The sequence below is a fragment of the Rhinatrema bivittatum genome, chromosome 1 (assembly GCF_901001135.1).
Source record: "Rhinatrema bivittatum chromosome 1, aRhiBiv1.1, whole genome shotgun sequence".
Classification (NCBI taxonomy): Eukaryota; Metazoa; Chordata; class Amphibia; order Gymnophiona; family Rhinatrematidae; genus Rhinatrema; species Rhinatrema bivittatum.
The window spans coordinates 369609831-369625322 of record NC_042615.1 but is presented as its reverse complement, the minus strand read 5'-3'; the positions used below and the strand labels follow the sequence as shown (position 1 = coordinate 369625322).

At 45.9% G+C, this 15492-nt stretch overlaps 1 protein-coding gene across 1 annotated transcript in view; it reads left to right on the top strand.

Moving 5' to 3' along the window:
- The window catches only part of LOC115096270 (ATP-binding cassette sub-family A member 1-like), a 618744-nt gene that overhangs the window by 580415 nt on the left and 22837 nt on the right, over positions 1-15492 (top strand). Inside the window, exon 39 of the mRNA XM_029610773.1 lies at positions 11026-11269. Coding sequence (XP_029466633.1) covers positions 11026-11269 — 244 coding nt within the window. The remainder of the gene's footprint in view (positions 1-11025; positions 11270-15492) is intronic.

Below are 15492 nucleotides of genomic sequence, written 5' to 3'. Positions count from 1 at the left end.
TGCGTGTGTGTGCACACCGCACACATTAGTGCATAGCGAGGCACTGTGAAAGTGGGCACCCAGTAGGCACTAGGCAGTGACATTAAATCCATAATGTCAGGGGAAGCTAGATGTAGTCGGGTGATTGGGCTGGCAGAGGAGGCACTTCAAAAGGTACTAGTGCCACTCCCCCATTAAAGTTAAAAAGGGACCTGTCACAATCTAAACTCTTTGGAGATGCAGGCAGTTCCATCCAGAAAAAAATGAAATCTGACCTTGATGCATCGCCATAACCACCACCTGCTTCTGACCCTGTGGTTTTGGAGGTGAGGGAAGGGGAGTCTGAGTCATGCCAGACAAAATGTCAACACCCAAAAGCAGCAAGGGGACAGAAGTCTTGACTAATACTTAGCATTGACAATGTAGCACAGTCACTGCATCTGATTTAGATGAAGAATCATCTTGTGTGGGATTCTCATCAGAAACAGAAGAAGTAATAGCTGACGAAGCTTTAGGAGGATCAGTTAGTCCTGTCTTAGCCTCCACTTCAGTGCAGCAGGAAAGATATGAAACTGATGATGATGAGGAGGAAGAGCAGTCAGCACAGGCACAGAGGGTGCCTGAGGCCCCTAGCATTGCTTCTCAGGGTGCACCCACTACTTCAGCTCCAGTGCCAGCATCCACCCCCAAAGCTTTAGAGAAGCGAGGATCACGAAAGACATCTGCAATCTGGAGCCACTTAAAAGTGATGGATAACCCGCGTTTTGCTTGGTGTAATAACTGTGGCAGGGATATTAGCAGAGGCAAGCAAATGGGACATATATCTAATTTTGGCATGACACATCATATGAAGAGGCAACACCCAACAAGAGTACTGCCATCTGGGGATGGTGGCAGTACCAGTCAGGGGACCCCTTCCAAGCAGCGTAAAGTGGTTCAAAAGCAGCAGAGTCAGCCCATGCCCTCATCCCCTTCTAGCAGTCAGGTGGCAGGCCAGCAACCCCCTGACATATGACAGAAGTGAATACCCACCATGGAGGCAATGAGGTGGAGTGCGGTAACACTATCCCAGGGTAGGAGGCAGGCAGCCTCAAAAGTTGTAACCAGGAACATTGGGGAAATGATTGCCCTTGATGACCAGCCCTTGCAGTTAGTGGAGAATGTGGGTTTCAAGCATTTTCTGAAGGTCATAGTTCCAAATTACAAAGTCCACTCCAGAACCACATTTAGCAGAAAGGTCATCCCCAGCCTGTATAAGCAGTGTCACAGTCGCATGCAAGTGCTGCTAGCTAAGGCAGAGGGGAGAGTGCATTTCACCTGCAATATCTGGACTGCCATGAATGCTGCACACTCTTACCTCTCCCTGACAGCACACTGGTGGGACCTGGCTGAGGCAGGGGCAGGCAGTAGCTCTATTACTGAACAAGTATCAGGATGGAGGTGGGCTTTACTGAATACCCACCTGAAGGACCAGGCCCATACCGCAGCCAATATTCTAGCATGCATCAGACAAATGCTGGAGGGTTGGCAACTACACCAGCAAGACAGGAATCCTCTTTGTCACAGACAATGGCGCAAACATGGTTAAGGCAATAAACGACGGGCACTTTAAGAACATCCAAAGTTCTGTACACACTCTGACCTGGTAGTGAAGTCAGCTCTGGGGTTGGATTACAATGACAAAGAGAATGAATCCCTGCATAGGTTAATACAGAAGTGCAGGAACATAGCAGCATACTTCCATAGAAGTGTGAAGGCGGGGCAGGTTCTCCGACAAAAGCAGACTGATTTGGAGATGCCTCACAAGCGTCTCATTCAAGACATTGCCACCCGGTGGAATTCCACCTTTATGATGCTGGAGAGGTTACTGGAGATGCAGACACTCCTTCATGAACTTTCTGGTACAATGGACTAGGTGTGCAGAATCCCCTACGGCATCATGATTGGTTAGTCATGAGTCAGCTGGTAAAAATCCTGCAGCCCATCAAGGATGTCACGGAGGAGCTGAGTTCTAGAAGTGCCACCTTGGCTGACATCATCCCTATAGTTAATTTCCTGGATGAACATTTTGCGGCCTTTAAGCAGGAAGAGGCAATGACAGTTGAGGTGCTGCATTGTCTGGACATTTTGCACCAGCAGGTGGAAGCGAGATTATGGCCTTTAACAGAACAGAACACATACATGCTCGCCACAGTCTGTGATCCCCATGTGTAAGGGAAACTCGCCCTACAGTACGATTGTCTCTTATTGGTGAATGACCTGCTGTTAGCAAAAGTCCGTGAACAGGAGCACCGTAGGCAGGGACAGATTAGGCGTAAAGCAGAGGTAGAAACAGCAGGCACTTCAGAGAGTTGTGCTGCTAGACCAAGCAGGAGCAGCACTCTATCAGCGACAGATAGTACCTCCTCCTCCACTTCAGAACGCCAAAGGCCTGTTGCCCATAAAGATTCATCTGTTGTGCGATGGGTGAGAGAGAAAGCAGCTGGCATGAGTGACTCTCAGCCCACCCAAGCAAAGGAGACACCAGCACAGCTGTCAGTGACACGGTATCTCTCAGAGCCGACAGAGAACATGCAGACAGATCTGCTGGCATATTGGGCACACAAGTCCACTATCTGGCCACACCTAGCCAAAGTGGCTCAGTGATATCTGTCATGTCCACCAACCAGTGTGCCCAGTGAACGTGTCTTTTCAATGACAGGGGATATCATGAGCCCTCACCGATCAAGGCTGGCACCAGAGTTGATGGAAATGCTAGTGTTTTTGAAAGTAAACCTGCCTTTGCTTGGGTTTCCAAATATTCCCTGTGAATGGCAAGATGAATAAAAGCAATTGAAAGCCTTGCAGCAGCTCCAACTGCCTCCTATGCTCCAGATAATATAAGCATTGCAGCACATGTACCTGACCTGAAACGCTGTGTCTGACCGTCCACTGTCCAGGCCATATATCCCTATAAGGTCCTGACCTGAAACGCTGGGCCTGACCCTCCACTGTCCAGGCCGTACGTCCCTACAAGGGCCTGACCTCAAACACTGTGCCTGTCCATCCACTGTCCAGGCCTTATGTCCCTAAAGGGTTTGACCTCTATCCTCGACTGCTGTGCCTGTCCTTCCAGGCCTTATGTCCCTAGGTGGGATTGACTCTGTCCTGTATTGCTGTGCCTGTCCGTCCAGGCATTATGTCCCTAGGTGGGATTCACCTTTGTCCTCGACTGCTGTGCCTGTCCATCCAGGCCTTATGTCCCTAGTTGGGATTCACCTCTGTCCTCGACTGCTGTGCCTGATCGTCCAGGCCTTATGTCCCTAAGTGGGATTCACCTCTGTCCTCGACTGCTGTGCCTGTCCGCTTATGTCCCTCAGTGGGATTGACTCTGTCCTCGACTGCTATGCCTATCCATCCAGGCCTTATGTCCCTACATGGGTTTGACCTCTATTGCTTTGCCTGTTCCTCCAGGACTTATGTCCCTACAAGGGTTTGACCTTGATTGCTTTGCCTGTTCGTCTATGCCTTATGTCCCTACAAGGGTTTGACCTCGATTGCTTTGCCTGTTCGTTCAGACCTTATGTCCCTACAAGGGTTTGACCTCGATTGTTTTGCCTGTTCGTCCAGGCCTTATGTCCCTAGATGGGATTGACTCTGTCCTGTATTGCTGTGGCTGTCCTTCCAGGCCTTATGTCCGTACGTGGGCTTGACCTCTGTCCTCGACTGCTGTGCCTGTCCATCCAGGCATTATGTCCCTAGATGTGATTGACTCTGTCCTGTATTGCCGTGCCTGTCTGTCCATGCCTTATGTCCCTAGGTGGGATTGACACTATCCTTGTTTGCTGTGCCTGTCCGTCCAGGCCTTATGACCCTAGGTAGGATTGACTCTGACCGTTCACTGTCCAGGCTGTACATCCCGACAAGGGTCTGACTTCAAATGCTGTGCCTGTCCATCCACTGTCCAGGCCTTATGTCCCTAAAGGGTTTGACCTCTATCCTCGACTGCTGTGCCTGTCCATCCAGACCTTATGTCACTAGGTGGGATTCACCTCTGTCCTCGACTGCTGTGCCTGTTCATCCAGGCCTTATGCCCATAGGTGGGATTGACTCTGTCATGTATTGTTGTGCCTGTCCGTCCAGGCCTTATGTCCCTAGGTGGGCTTGACCTCTATCTTCGACTGCTGTGGCTGTTAGTCTAGGCCTTATGTCCCTACGTTGGCTTGACTTAGATTGTAAGCCCTCTGGGGATAGGGAAATACCTACAGTACCTGAGTGTAATCCACTATAAAGTGCTGAAAAAGCGTGAAAAGCGGAATATAAATACATTTAAAAAAAAGCATTGCTGTGCCTGTTCATCCAGGTCTTATGTCCCTACGTGGGTGTGACCTCTGTCCTTGACTGCTGTGCCTGTCCGTGCAGGCCTTATGTCCCTAGGTGAGATTGACTCTGTCTTGTATTGCTGTGCCTGTTCTTTCAGGTCTTATGTCCCTAGGTGGGATTGACTCTGTCCTCGATTGCTGTGCCTGTCCATCCAGGCCTTATGTCCCTACAAGGGTTTGACCTCGATTGCTTTGCTTGTTCGTCCAGGCCTTATGTCCCTACAAGGGTTTGACCTCTGTCCTCAACTGCTGTGCTGTTCGTCCAGGCCTTATGTCCCTAGGTGGGATTCACCTCTGTCCTCAACAGCTTTGCCTGTCCATCCAGGCCTTATGTCCCTAGTTGGGATTGATTCTGTCCTCGACTGCTTTGCCTGTCCATCTAGGCCTTATGTCCCTATGTGGGCTTGACTTAGATTGTAAGCCCTTGGGAGATAGGAAAATACCTACAGTACCTGAGTGTAATCCACTATGAAGTGCTGGAAAAGCGTGAAAAGCGGAATATAAATAAATTTAAAAAAAATTGCTGTGCCTGTCCGCCCAGGCCTTATATCCCTACGTGGGCTTGACCTCTGTCCTCGACTGCTGTGCCTGTTCATCCAGGCCTTATGTCCCTAGGTGGGGTTCATGTCTGTCCTCAACTGCTGTGCCTGTTTGTCCAGGCCTTATGTCCAGTCCTAACGGCTGAACCCTCATTGCAAAGGGAAACCTCAGTCTCTGGCAATTCAAACTAGTAATCCTTCACAGCATGGATCCTTAAATAAAATAAACAGTTTTCTTTAGTTTCAGGGCAGAGAAGAGAACTTCCTCCGTCTTGCTTATGAAGTCATGATCTGTTTGCAAATGCTTAAATCCTAACAATTTGTACCATTATACACTCTATGGGCCAACCCATTCCAGGGAGTCCTTTCCTGATCAAAGGAACGGGAACGCTCCCCATTGGTGCAGCCTATCTCTTACCACCTGTTGACCCATGTTCAGAACAAGAAAAGATCTCCAAGTTACTTAGACTGTGGAAAACACAAAACAATGAGACCTTGCTCACAGTGAGACCCCCTCCAGATCGCCACGCTTTGAAAGCTTGTGCTCTACTCTAGGGGCCAACCCATCAGTGGAGCCATTCCCGGCTCAAAGGAAAGAGAACTCTCCCTGGGTGTTGCCAGCCTGTATCTACCCTCTAACCCATGTTGAATTGCTGTTTACATGTAACCTCCTCCACCTCGGCCTTGAAAATTCTCTTTTGTATATCTGCTAACTCTACCAGATTTTAAAAGACCAGCAAAGCTCACTAGATGCCAACGGAAACACCCCACTCTAGGGGCGAACCCATTCTAGGGAGCTCTTTCCTGCACAAAGGAAAGGGAACTCTCCCTGGGTATAGCCAGTCTGTATCTACCCTCTGCCTCTTTGCCTTGCTGCCATACACCAGATGACTCACTCAACTCCTTGTGGTGATTTTTTGACACTCTCGCTTCTGCTTTGTGCCTCTATTAAAGCACTTTTCTTGCCACTCCTGGTACCCCTTTGCCCCTTTTAAAGTACCCTAGGTTATTCATGACACTTTGGTGCCACTTTGCCACAGTCTAAGTACCTTGGAGCTGTTTTGTTGTTCCAATGATTGCTCTCCAGAAGTTTCATCAACATTGATAATGAAACCCCAGTTCTGCAGCCAAAAAGAGGCTACAAATACTTCCCCCATTGACTTTAATGGGAACTAGAAAATAAATGCACGTATCAAAGTATCAGAGCGCCATTGAATGAATGCAACGTATCTGGGCCCCGATAAATATGTATCCCGAATCCAACGAATACTTTCTGGCTGCACATCCCTATGGTTTAATGTGAAAAAGATTGCAACTTCACCACCTAATCTACCATGTTGAGTCTCCCAGGGAAATAATGTGGATGGCTCCTCTGCATTCACTGCTTTCATTTACTTCATATTAATTATCTACCTGCTGGAGCATACAATACATTTTTCATCATTGTTTTATGATTACAATTACAATCATGATTGGAGAGGTAAGCAGTAAACATTTAGATGGCATATCCCTAGTATTTAAGTTAAATCCTTGTGTGCACTGTATTCTCAAGATGAAATTTAGCATTCCTATAGGGAGGGTCGTTATTAAAGGTTTCCTCCCATTTTGTGTCTATGGTGAAAATGTTTAATAAATGACCCCACTTGATTTGCAAAAAATGTACCACAGCCTTAGCTTCACACACAATGCTGCAAAGATCAGTTCTACAAAATAAGATTTCATAATTTTAATGCAAATTGGGTGGGGCATGGGATAAAATGCCTTTCCACTTCCTTAACATGGTGCTAATTTAAATATTTTTGGAACAATAATGACATGTAACAGTCATTGGGTTGATAGCCATATAACTAAAATCAACATAAAAACATAGCAATGAAAGGAGGAAAACCAATGTCCATTGTTGAATGGAAACTTAACTGCATTATCTTACTTATAACAAATCAGGTATGAAACATTAACAAAGCACTGTGGGGCAGATTTTTAATCCTACGAGCGCGGGGTACATTTGTGCACGTTACCCGGCACGCACAAATGTACACCCAATTTTATAACATACACGCACTGCGGCACGCATGTTATAAAATCCGGGGTCGGCGCGCGCAAGGGGGTGCACACGTATGCACCTTGCACGTGCCGAGCCCTAGGGGAGCCCCGATGGCTTTCCCCATTCCCTCCAAGGCCGCTCCGAAATCAGAGCGGCCTTGGAGGGAACTTTTCTTTCGCTCCCCCCCACCTTCCCCTCCCTTCCCTTATCTAACCCGCCCCCCAGCCCTACCTAAATCCCCTCCACCTTATTTTATTTTTTACGCCTGCCTCTTGAAGGCATATTTTGCGCGCGCCGGTCAGCTGCCGGCGCGCCATGCCCCGGCACAACCGCTGTGCTGGAGGACTCGGGACCGCCCCCGGACCACCCCCGGACCGCCACCCTGCCCCCTTCCCGCCCCTTTTTCAAAGCCCCAGAACATATGCGTGTCCCAGGGCATGCGCGCACCACCGAGCCTATGCAAAATAGGCTTGGCGAATGTAGGGGTAGGTTTTTGGGATTAAACGTGTATATTATGCGTGTATCCCTTTGAAAATCTACCCCTGTGTGCGCACTGCTGTTTCCCAGGATTCATCTGTTCTGTGCAGCTTCTATTGGATTGCAGTCCAGCTGATGTTTTCTCTGCTGAACTCAATACAGTGTATTAATTTAAAAAATACAAACATATTTTCTTAAAATGTTTTATATTCTAGATCTCAAGTTTTGGCATTCAAACTTGGTCAAAGATACTAGAAAACAGCAACATTTTGTTTCCAATGCCCTTGGGAAATCATTTTAAGTTCAGAATGAAGTAAAGAACAGATTGTCTTACTTTCTTTTGTTGACTAGTATTCAAAAAATCCTTGCTTTACAGTAAATCCACTGACCCTGCAAATGCCTTATATTGACCCACTGTAACCTGCTGACATACAGATCATTATGAAGCATGAAATTATAATATCCATTTACAAAGAAAAGGTTCATCCAACCTCTCTTTCACCCTATAGACTGCTGTTGGAGCAGCCAACCTAATGAACAATTTCACTGATTTTTCCTCTAAGCAACTACCTTCTCATTAACCTGAAACAGGTTTTCACTCTTATATGATTCTTATAAGGACATTGACATATCAACAACTTCTAACATAGATACTTTGGCATTTCTTGCTCTTTATTATGCCACACTAGCTAGTCTTTTTTATATTGTGATTTTCTGTATAATTAAAACATTGAGTAAGTTTGTACAAAATTAATAAATATAAAAAAATTCATTTTTTTCTGATTATGTATAGTAAGAACATAAGAACATAAGAAATTGCCATGCTGGGTCAGACCAAGGGTCCATCAAGCTCAGCATCCTGTTTCCAACAGAGGCCAAACCAGGCCACGATTCACATCCCTACTTAACACCCTAAACGTAATCCCTCAAAATCCTCCAAGAAACCTACGCTCTAATAACTCAGGTTACCTAAACATTCCCCCTATGAAAGATGCGCATCTGGCACCCCCAAGAGAAAGAGCCTTTTCAGTTGCCTCACCTAAACTTTTGGAACACCCTACCTAAATTCCTGAGAACCCAACACGACCTAAAAACATTCAAAAAAGACCTAAAAACACTAATGTTCCGCAAATTCTACATTGACCTTCAGACATCTGATCATCCCAACTCTCAACTGAACTCTCGGTTGTAAACCTCTTAATACATTCTCTTCACCCTGAACCTGCATACCCTCCTCATCCAACCTAATAATGCTCTCTGGACTTGATATGCTTATTTCTGATATTGTTTAAATTGTTTTTACTGTTGCACAACTGCTAAGAAAAATGTATATTTTTGTAAACCATTATGATGGCTCTACAAATAAATAAATATATATATATATATATATATCTGGTCGAATCACTGGTTGAATGGTTACACTGGTTGAATGGTTGCACTGGTTGAATGGTTACAAATATAAGCAATAAAAATAAAATAGGCAAAGTATACATTCCTTACTGACATTATATTGGGGCCAAGGAATCACTCAGCTCTGCCACTTTTGGATGTCTGGAGTGTTACGAGATCTAATTTCTGACAGGTCTGATAATTTTTAAACAGTTCTGTGTTATACCCGAAATACTGTAGCTGCAGCCCAGTAGTAGGAAAAGCATCCCCCTCTCTCTCACTTAGGTCAGCCTAAGCATACCACAACTTGCCTAACTTTATAGGCCTTTACAGGCTCAGGTGCATCTGTTGGTACCTCCCTTTTAGCCTATCTACTGTTTTCAAGTTTCATAAGCTTTGCAGTTTCTCAATATCTTTCTACATTCCTCAAAAAATACATTTTTTGCTTTTGGAGTCAGTGACCTTTGCCGGCAGGAAGAGGGAACCCCCACCAGTGTGTCATCCAGCTGCACGGGGTCCTTAGCTGACTGGGAGAGGGAACCCCCACCAGCAAATCATCCAGTGGCACAAGGCCCTTTGCTGGCTGGGAGAGGGATCTCCAATGGGAATCTGTATAGGTTGAAATGCAGGCTTCAATAACTTTATTTGACATGAGTTGATTAGGCTCAGGTCAATCCCATAACACCATAATCCCAAGAATAACAACTGAAGATCTACAAGCCTCCCTCACTGTGACTGATTTAAAATTCAAAATAAAGAGTTAAAAAAACAAACTGAATGGTAATGGTGTTCATGGGTGGATTGCTAGGAAGAAACCACTTTGCTCTAACACTGCAAATAGCATCCAAAAGATCAATAAGACTTGTGGAATAATATTATCTGGACAGAAAACTCAAAAATTGAACTTTTTGGTCATAATAACAAGTGTTTTGTTTGGCGAAAACCAAACTCTGCCTTCCAATCTCAGAACCTGACTCTCAAGCATGGGGGTAGAGGTATCATAGGGTGAGGCTACTTTTCTGCATCAGGACCTGGATGGCTTACCAACATTGATGAAACCATGAATTCTACTTTATATCAGAAAATTCTAGAGGGTAATATTAGGTCATCCATTTCGCGTTGAAGCTATGTTAAAATTGAATTATACAGCAAGGCAATGACGCTAAACATTCAAGTAAATCTGCTATAGAATGGCAGAAGAAGAAGAGATTTTGTGTTTTGGATTGACTAAGTCAGACCTTAACCCTATTGAAATGTTGAGGCAAGACTTGAAGTGAGCTATTCATTGAAGTAAGCCCTCAAATGTAAAAGATGAAACAGTTCTGCATACAGGAATGGGCCAAAATTCCTCAAGGATGAAGTGAAAGACTGATCAACAATTACAGAAAACATTTTAGTTGAAGTTATTGCAACTTAAAGGAGTGCCACCAGTTAAGGAATAACGGTTTGTATACTTTTCCAAACAAGTGTATTTAATCTTGAATCATTTTATTTAATAAATACATCAAAATATATCATTTTTGTCAGAATTGTTTATTCAGTGGTGTTATTTTTCTCTCTTATCAGAGTTTAAGATCACTCTAAAGGGTTCACAAACTCTTTCTCAGCACTATGGGGTAGATTTTAAGAACATGCGCGCGGACATACATGTGCATGCGCTCCCCGGCGCGCACATATTTATGCCCGATTTTATAAAATGCGCGTGCAGGTGTGCGTGTGTATGTCATAAAATCTGGGGTCGGGGTGCGCAAGGGGGAGCACAGTTGTGCAGTTGTGCAGCTTGCCTTCCCCCATTGCCTTCCCTCTTAACTAACCTTCCCATCCTTTCCCCTAACCTTCTCCCCCCAGCCCTACTCTACCCCCCCCCCATTTTTTATCTCACCTTTTGTGCCTGCCTGGAGGCACGCCAGCAGCCTGCCGGCACGTGATCCTCCAACATAGCAACAAATGGCCGCTGTGTCGGAGGCCTCTGGACCCACCCTCACCCCGCCCCCGGACTGCCCCTTTAGTAAAGCCCCGGGACATAGTCTTGTCCCGGGGCTTAACGCACATTGCCGGGCCTTTATAAAATAGGCCCGGCGCGCGTAAGGCACTCTATGCACATTCAGCTTTTTAAATCCGGCCCTATATTACGTACTATATGTAGATGTGATCACAGGTATATAGATGCATATCTTTTTTATAAACTATATATATACAGGGACACAGAGAGATATACATTATGTTTGTTTTCTAGATTTGGAGATGGATATACAGTGATTGTGCGAGTTGCTGGATCTCCTCCAAATTTGGCAGCAGTTGAACAATTTGTTGAAACCTCCTTCCCTGGCAGTCTGCTTAAAGAAAAGCATCACAATACTCTGCAGTTTCAGTTACCATCTGGCCACATCTTCCTGTCAAAGATTTTCAGCGCCTTCACTGACAATAAAGAACATCTGAATATTGAAGATTATTCCGTCTCCCAGACAACCCTTGATCAGGTAGGAGTGATAAACTTATGAAACTGTGTATTTAATAAAATGTTCCAAATAAAATAGAACTCACCCACTTTGGCCATATTATTCTAATTAATATTTAGAAATAGTTCTGCAAATTGTTTCTTGGGAGGCAAAATACAGCAAAATCAGGTCAATATCATTAGTAGAGTTCTTCCCAGTATTTTGGTTTGGTTTTCTTTTCATTTCTTTTTTTTTGTATCTTGAGGGGTGTTAACTTTCTGTTTATGAAATTTTGAAAATATGTAAGTTCACACAGGTATATTACATGAGGTTTTCCACAAACAACTAATATTCAAAAAAGTGAGTGAATGGCTAACTAATCTGGCTAAATATATCTAAAGTTAACAAGGATAATTAGTTGGATACATATCCCACTGAAAATCCTTGAATAATGTTACTTGTGTATACATAGCCTGTTTAGCTTTTAACATAACCGGCTATGTGGTCATTTTACTAAACTGCAATAAATTTCATGGGAGGGCCGAAATATTGCGGGAAGGGGGGAAAATATTTCCATGATATTTTCCCTTTCCTGAAAAAATATCACAGTGGTCTCACCACATGATTTTTTATTGTGAGAAAAACTCACAACAAAAATTTGCATTGCAAAATTGTGCTTCAGTGGGGGCTACCATTGCATTAATGATCCTTAGACCCAAAATCCACTTCCCCTCCAAAATACACAAATGTCCCCCAGGTATCTTGGCATATCCCCATCCACCTCAAGACCACTTCTCAAGTTGGCTGTGCAATTAAAAAAAGGTAAGAATATTTTTTTTAAATCACGGTGACAGCCTGCCCTCCCTATGAATACTCCTCCTTTAAGCATAAACTCCCCCTGTCCCAACCAAAGACATCCACTCTCTATATTATGCCCCTGTGGTTCAACACAAAACACCGCCTCCCCCCATACAACCACTTTCCAAAAAAAAAAAAAAATGCCTGGTGGTCTAGGATAGGTCCCCTCCCCCTCCCTCTCCCTTTCCTTAAAATATTTGGTGGTTTAGGGCACCCCAAAACCCCCTGTATCTTAAAATGTATTATTGATGGTACAATGGAGGCCCAGAGTGCTCCCTTGCTCTAAGCATGATTGATTGCCATTTTTCCAAAATGGCACCGACTGGCCTTCACCCCATTAAATGGTAGAGGGACTCCAGGGCTGAGGGAGAGTGTCCAGGGGAGGGCACAAGGCTACTAGGGAATTATTTTGAAGTGGGGAGAGAAAGGAAAAAAAGGAGGCCAACCCTAAACCACCAGGGACATTTATTTGGAAAAGGAGATACAGGGCGGGTGTTTTAGGGGGAACCAGATGGGCATACTAAAGTGGGAAAGAGTCCTTGGTTGGGGCAGGGGGCAGTTATGCTAAGGGGAAGGTTTTGGGTAGAGAGGTGGAGCTTCTCCATGCATTTCTAAAATTTTTTTATTATTTTATTGCAGAGCCTCCTCAATAAATGGCCCTGGGTGGGTGGTGGTCTACCAAGAGCCCCAGATGACTTTTGTATATTTTGGTTGAAGTTACTTGGTGGCCTATCTCTTTAATAGGCCTCCAAAGTGTTGCGCCGGAGGTGGACCCTGGGGCCAAGGTGGGGTTGACGCTCCCGTAGGAGAGATCCTACGGGTCCCCACTGTTGGCAGGCAGAGAGGGCTGATGGACGGAGACCGGCTGGTACTCCAGCCCTCGTTCCCCGTGGGTTGAGCCTTTGGGTGCCGGGGCCGGCTGGACATAGGTGGCCTCCATCAGTGGTCGTCGATGGGTAGATCAAGGTCAGCCCAGTGGCAGCAACTAGTGTAGGTATCAGTCTGTACTGGATGAGGCAGAATCCCGGAGACCCGGGCGCTAATAGGAATACAGTCTGACAGAAGGCGCCCGAGCAAGAGCAGGCCGAAGCCTGATTGAATCACGTCCAGGACAAAGGCTGAAGAGGCATCTTTAAGCAAGCTGGGATCAGGGCTGGCTACAATCTGGAAGCAATGGCAAGCAAGGCTAAGGTCTAGACGAGGAGAGAGACAAAAGGATGGTCAGACGAAGCAGAAGTCGAGAGTTGGAGAGAAGCAACAGAGTAGTCAGGCAATGCAGAGGTCCTGGGCTGGAGAGAGGCAACAGAGTAGACAGGCAATGCAGAGGTCCTGGGCTGGAGAGAGGCAACGGAGTAGTCAGGAAATGCAGAGGTCAAACCAGGTCAGCAATCCGAAGGAGAGACGAAGGAACAGAAACACAGGAACAAGGAAACAGGAATGAAGGCAATCAGGATTGGGAAGCAGGAACTGAAGAGGCAACGAGTAATTGACTAGCAAGGGGATCTGTTGCAAAGGCAATTTGAGAGAGTGGAGCCCAGGCTTAAATACCGGAGCTCTGCTGATGTCATCATCCGGGGCCGCGGCCAGGTTCCCGCCACGGGCCCTATTTAAAGACTAGCTGTGCGTGCCTAGGGAGGGGCACGGAGCTGGTAGGGATGGCATCTGTCCACAGGCCATGCAGAGAGGCCCCATGCGGAGCATCAGGAGGCATCAGGGGCAGCCCGAGGACGGAACCAGCGGCCCACAGCCGCCAGAGACGAGGGACCAGATGCTGGATTACTTTGAAAGAGGTGAGGGGGCTGAGCCGCGGATCTGTCGCGGCCGGCACGCGTAACACAATACCTCAGGATGCATGTTAGCATCCCGATGTCCCTGGGAACAAATAATATACTCCTCCTAAAATGTGATAAAATAATGTGGCTGAATGTTTTCTGTCAGCAGTGTTATTTGCATTGAATTGCCGATGCATTATCTGCTTTGCATTCATTAGGCAATTTTTTGCATGCAAATACATGCAAAACACCTAATTTCCATAAAGGAGGACATTTTTAAAAGTCGTACAATATTATGGAATATAGCCACACCTGCAAAATGGCAATATCATTCAATAAACATTTAGGGCCAGATTTTAAAAGACTTACGTTCGTGAAACCTGGGGGTTTAAGCGCATGGCTGAGCCTTATGCGCGCCGGGCAACTTTCAAAGGGCCAGACCACGCACGTACACTCCGGGACATGTGTAAGTCCCAGGGGCAGTGAAAGGGGCAGTCCAGGGGGCGGGGCAGGGTTAAAGGTGCCCAGCATAGCGGCCATTTGCCACTGTGCCAGGGAATTGCGTGCCGGCAGGGTTCCAGTACTTGCAACTTGCTCCTGATCAATAGCAGGAGCAAAAGCTAGCACAAAGTATTTGTGGGAATTTAGGACAGGGATACGGGGAGGGCAGGATAGGAGAAGGGGAAGGGAGGTCAGGCGAGGGGGTTGGGAGTTCCCTCCCAGACTGCTCCTTAATTGGAGTGGACTGGAAGGGAACTGGGGAAGGTCCTGATGCGCCAACACGTGCATGATATAAAAATGCATGTTCATGTGTGCACACCAGGTAGCACACTCACATGGACGCGCTTACGCAATGTTTTAAAATCTACCCCTTAATGCACATTAAATGCTGTTTATCACATGTTATAGCTATAATGTGGCTTAGTAAATGAACCCCTATGTTTGAATTTTGCTGGTTAGATTTGAAAGTTATCCGTGTTCTTGACTAGCTTTAACTTTAACCAGCTATATTCAAATAATATAGCTAGTTTAGTGGCAAGCAAAATGATTTAAAAACAAATCCTAGCAGCCAACAGACCTGATACGCTACCCCCACCACAGTGAAATAAATGTTGAACATTGCACCCTATCCACCCTCCTCAAGCCACCCAAAAAATACAAAAAATGAAGTACTCCTATAGAACCTAACCCCTACCTCTAATTAGGAAAATACATTTTAACCTTAGGCCCCCCAAAAGCATACCCTTCCCCTCCTTCCCACAGCCCAACTTGAACTGTCCCACCTCACCCAGAACCCCCAAATCCCTTATCACTGCCAGGAGCTCAGTACAAGCGTCCTGCTCCCAGCATATCCAGCATTGCTTGTACAGCAACGCTGATAGTGTGTGCTATCGGTATTCCTGTCAGATGTACATTGCAACAGGAAACTCAGTACATGCATCCAGCTCCTGCAGTTGGTTTGTAATACTGGATGCGCCGGTAACTAGAAATTTGTAGCAAGCTCCCAACATCGGTAAGGGATTTGGGTGGTGCTAGGAGAGGTGGGAGGATTTGTGCTGGGCTGCCAGGGGTAGGCAGTAAGATCTGCTTCAGGGGAGGGGGAGAGGGAAGGCTTAGAGGTCTACTATGTTTTTT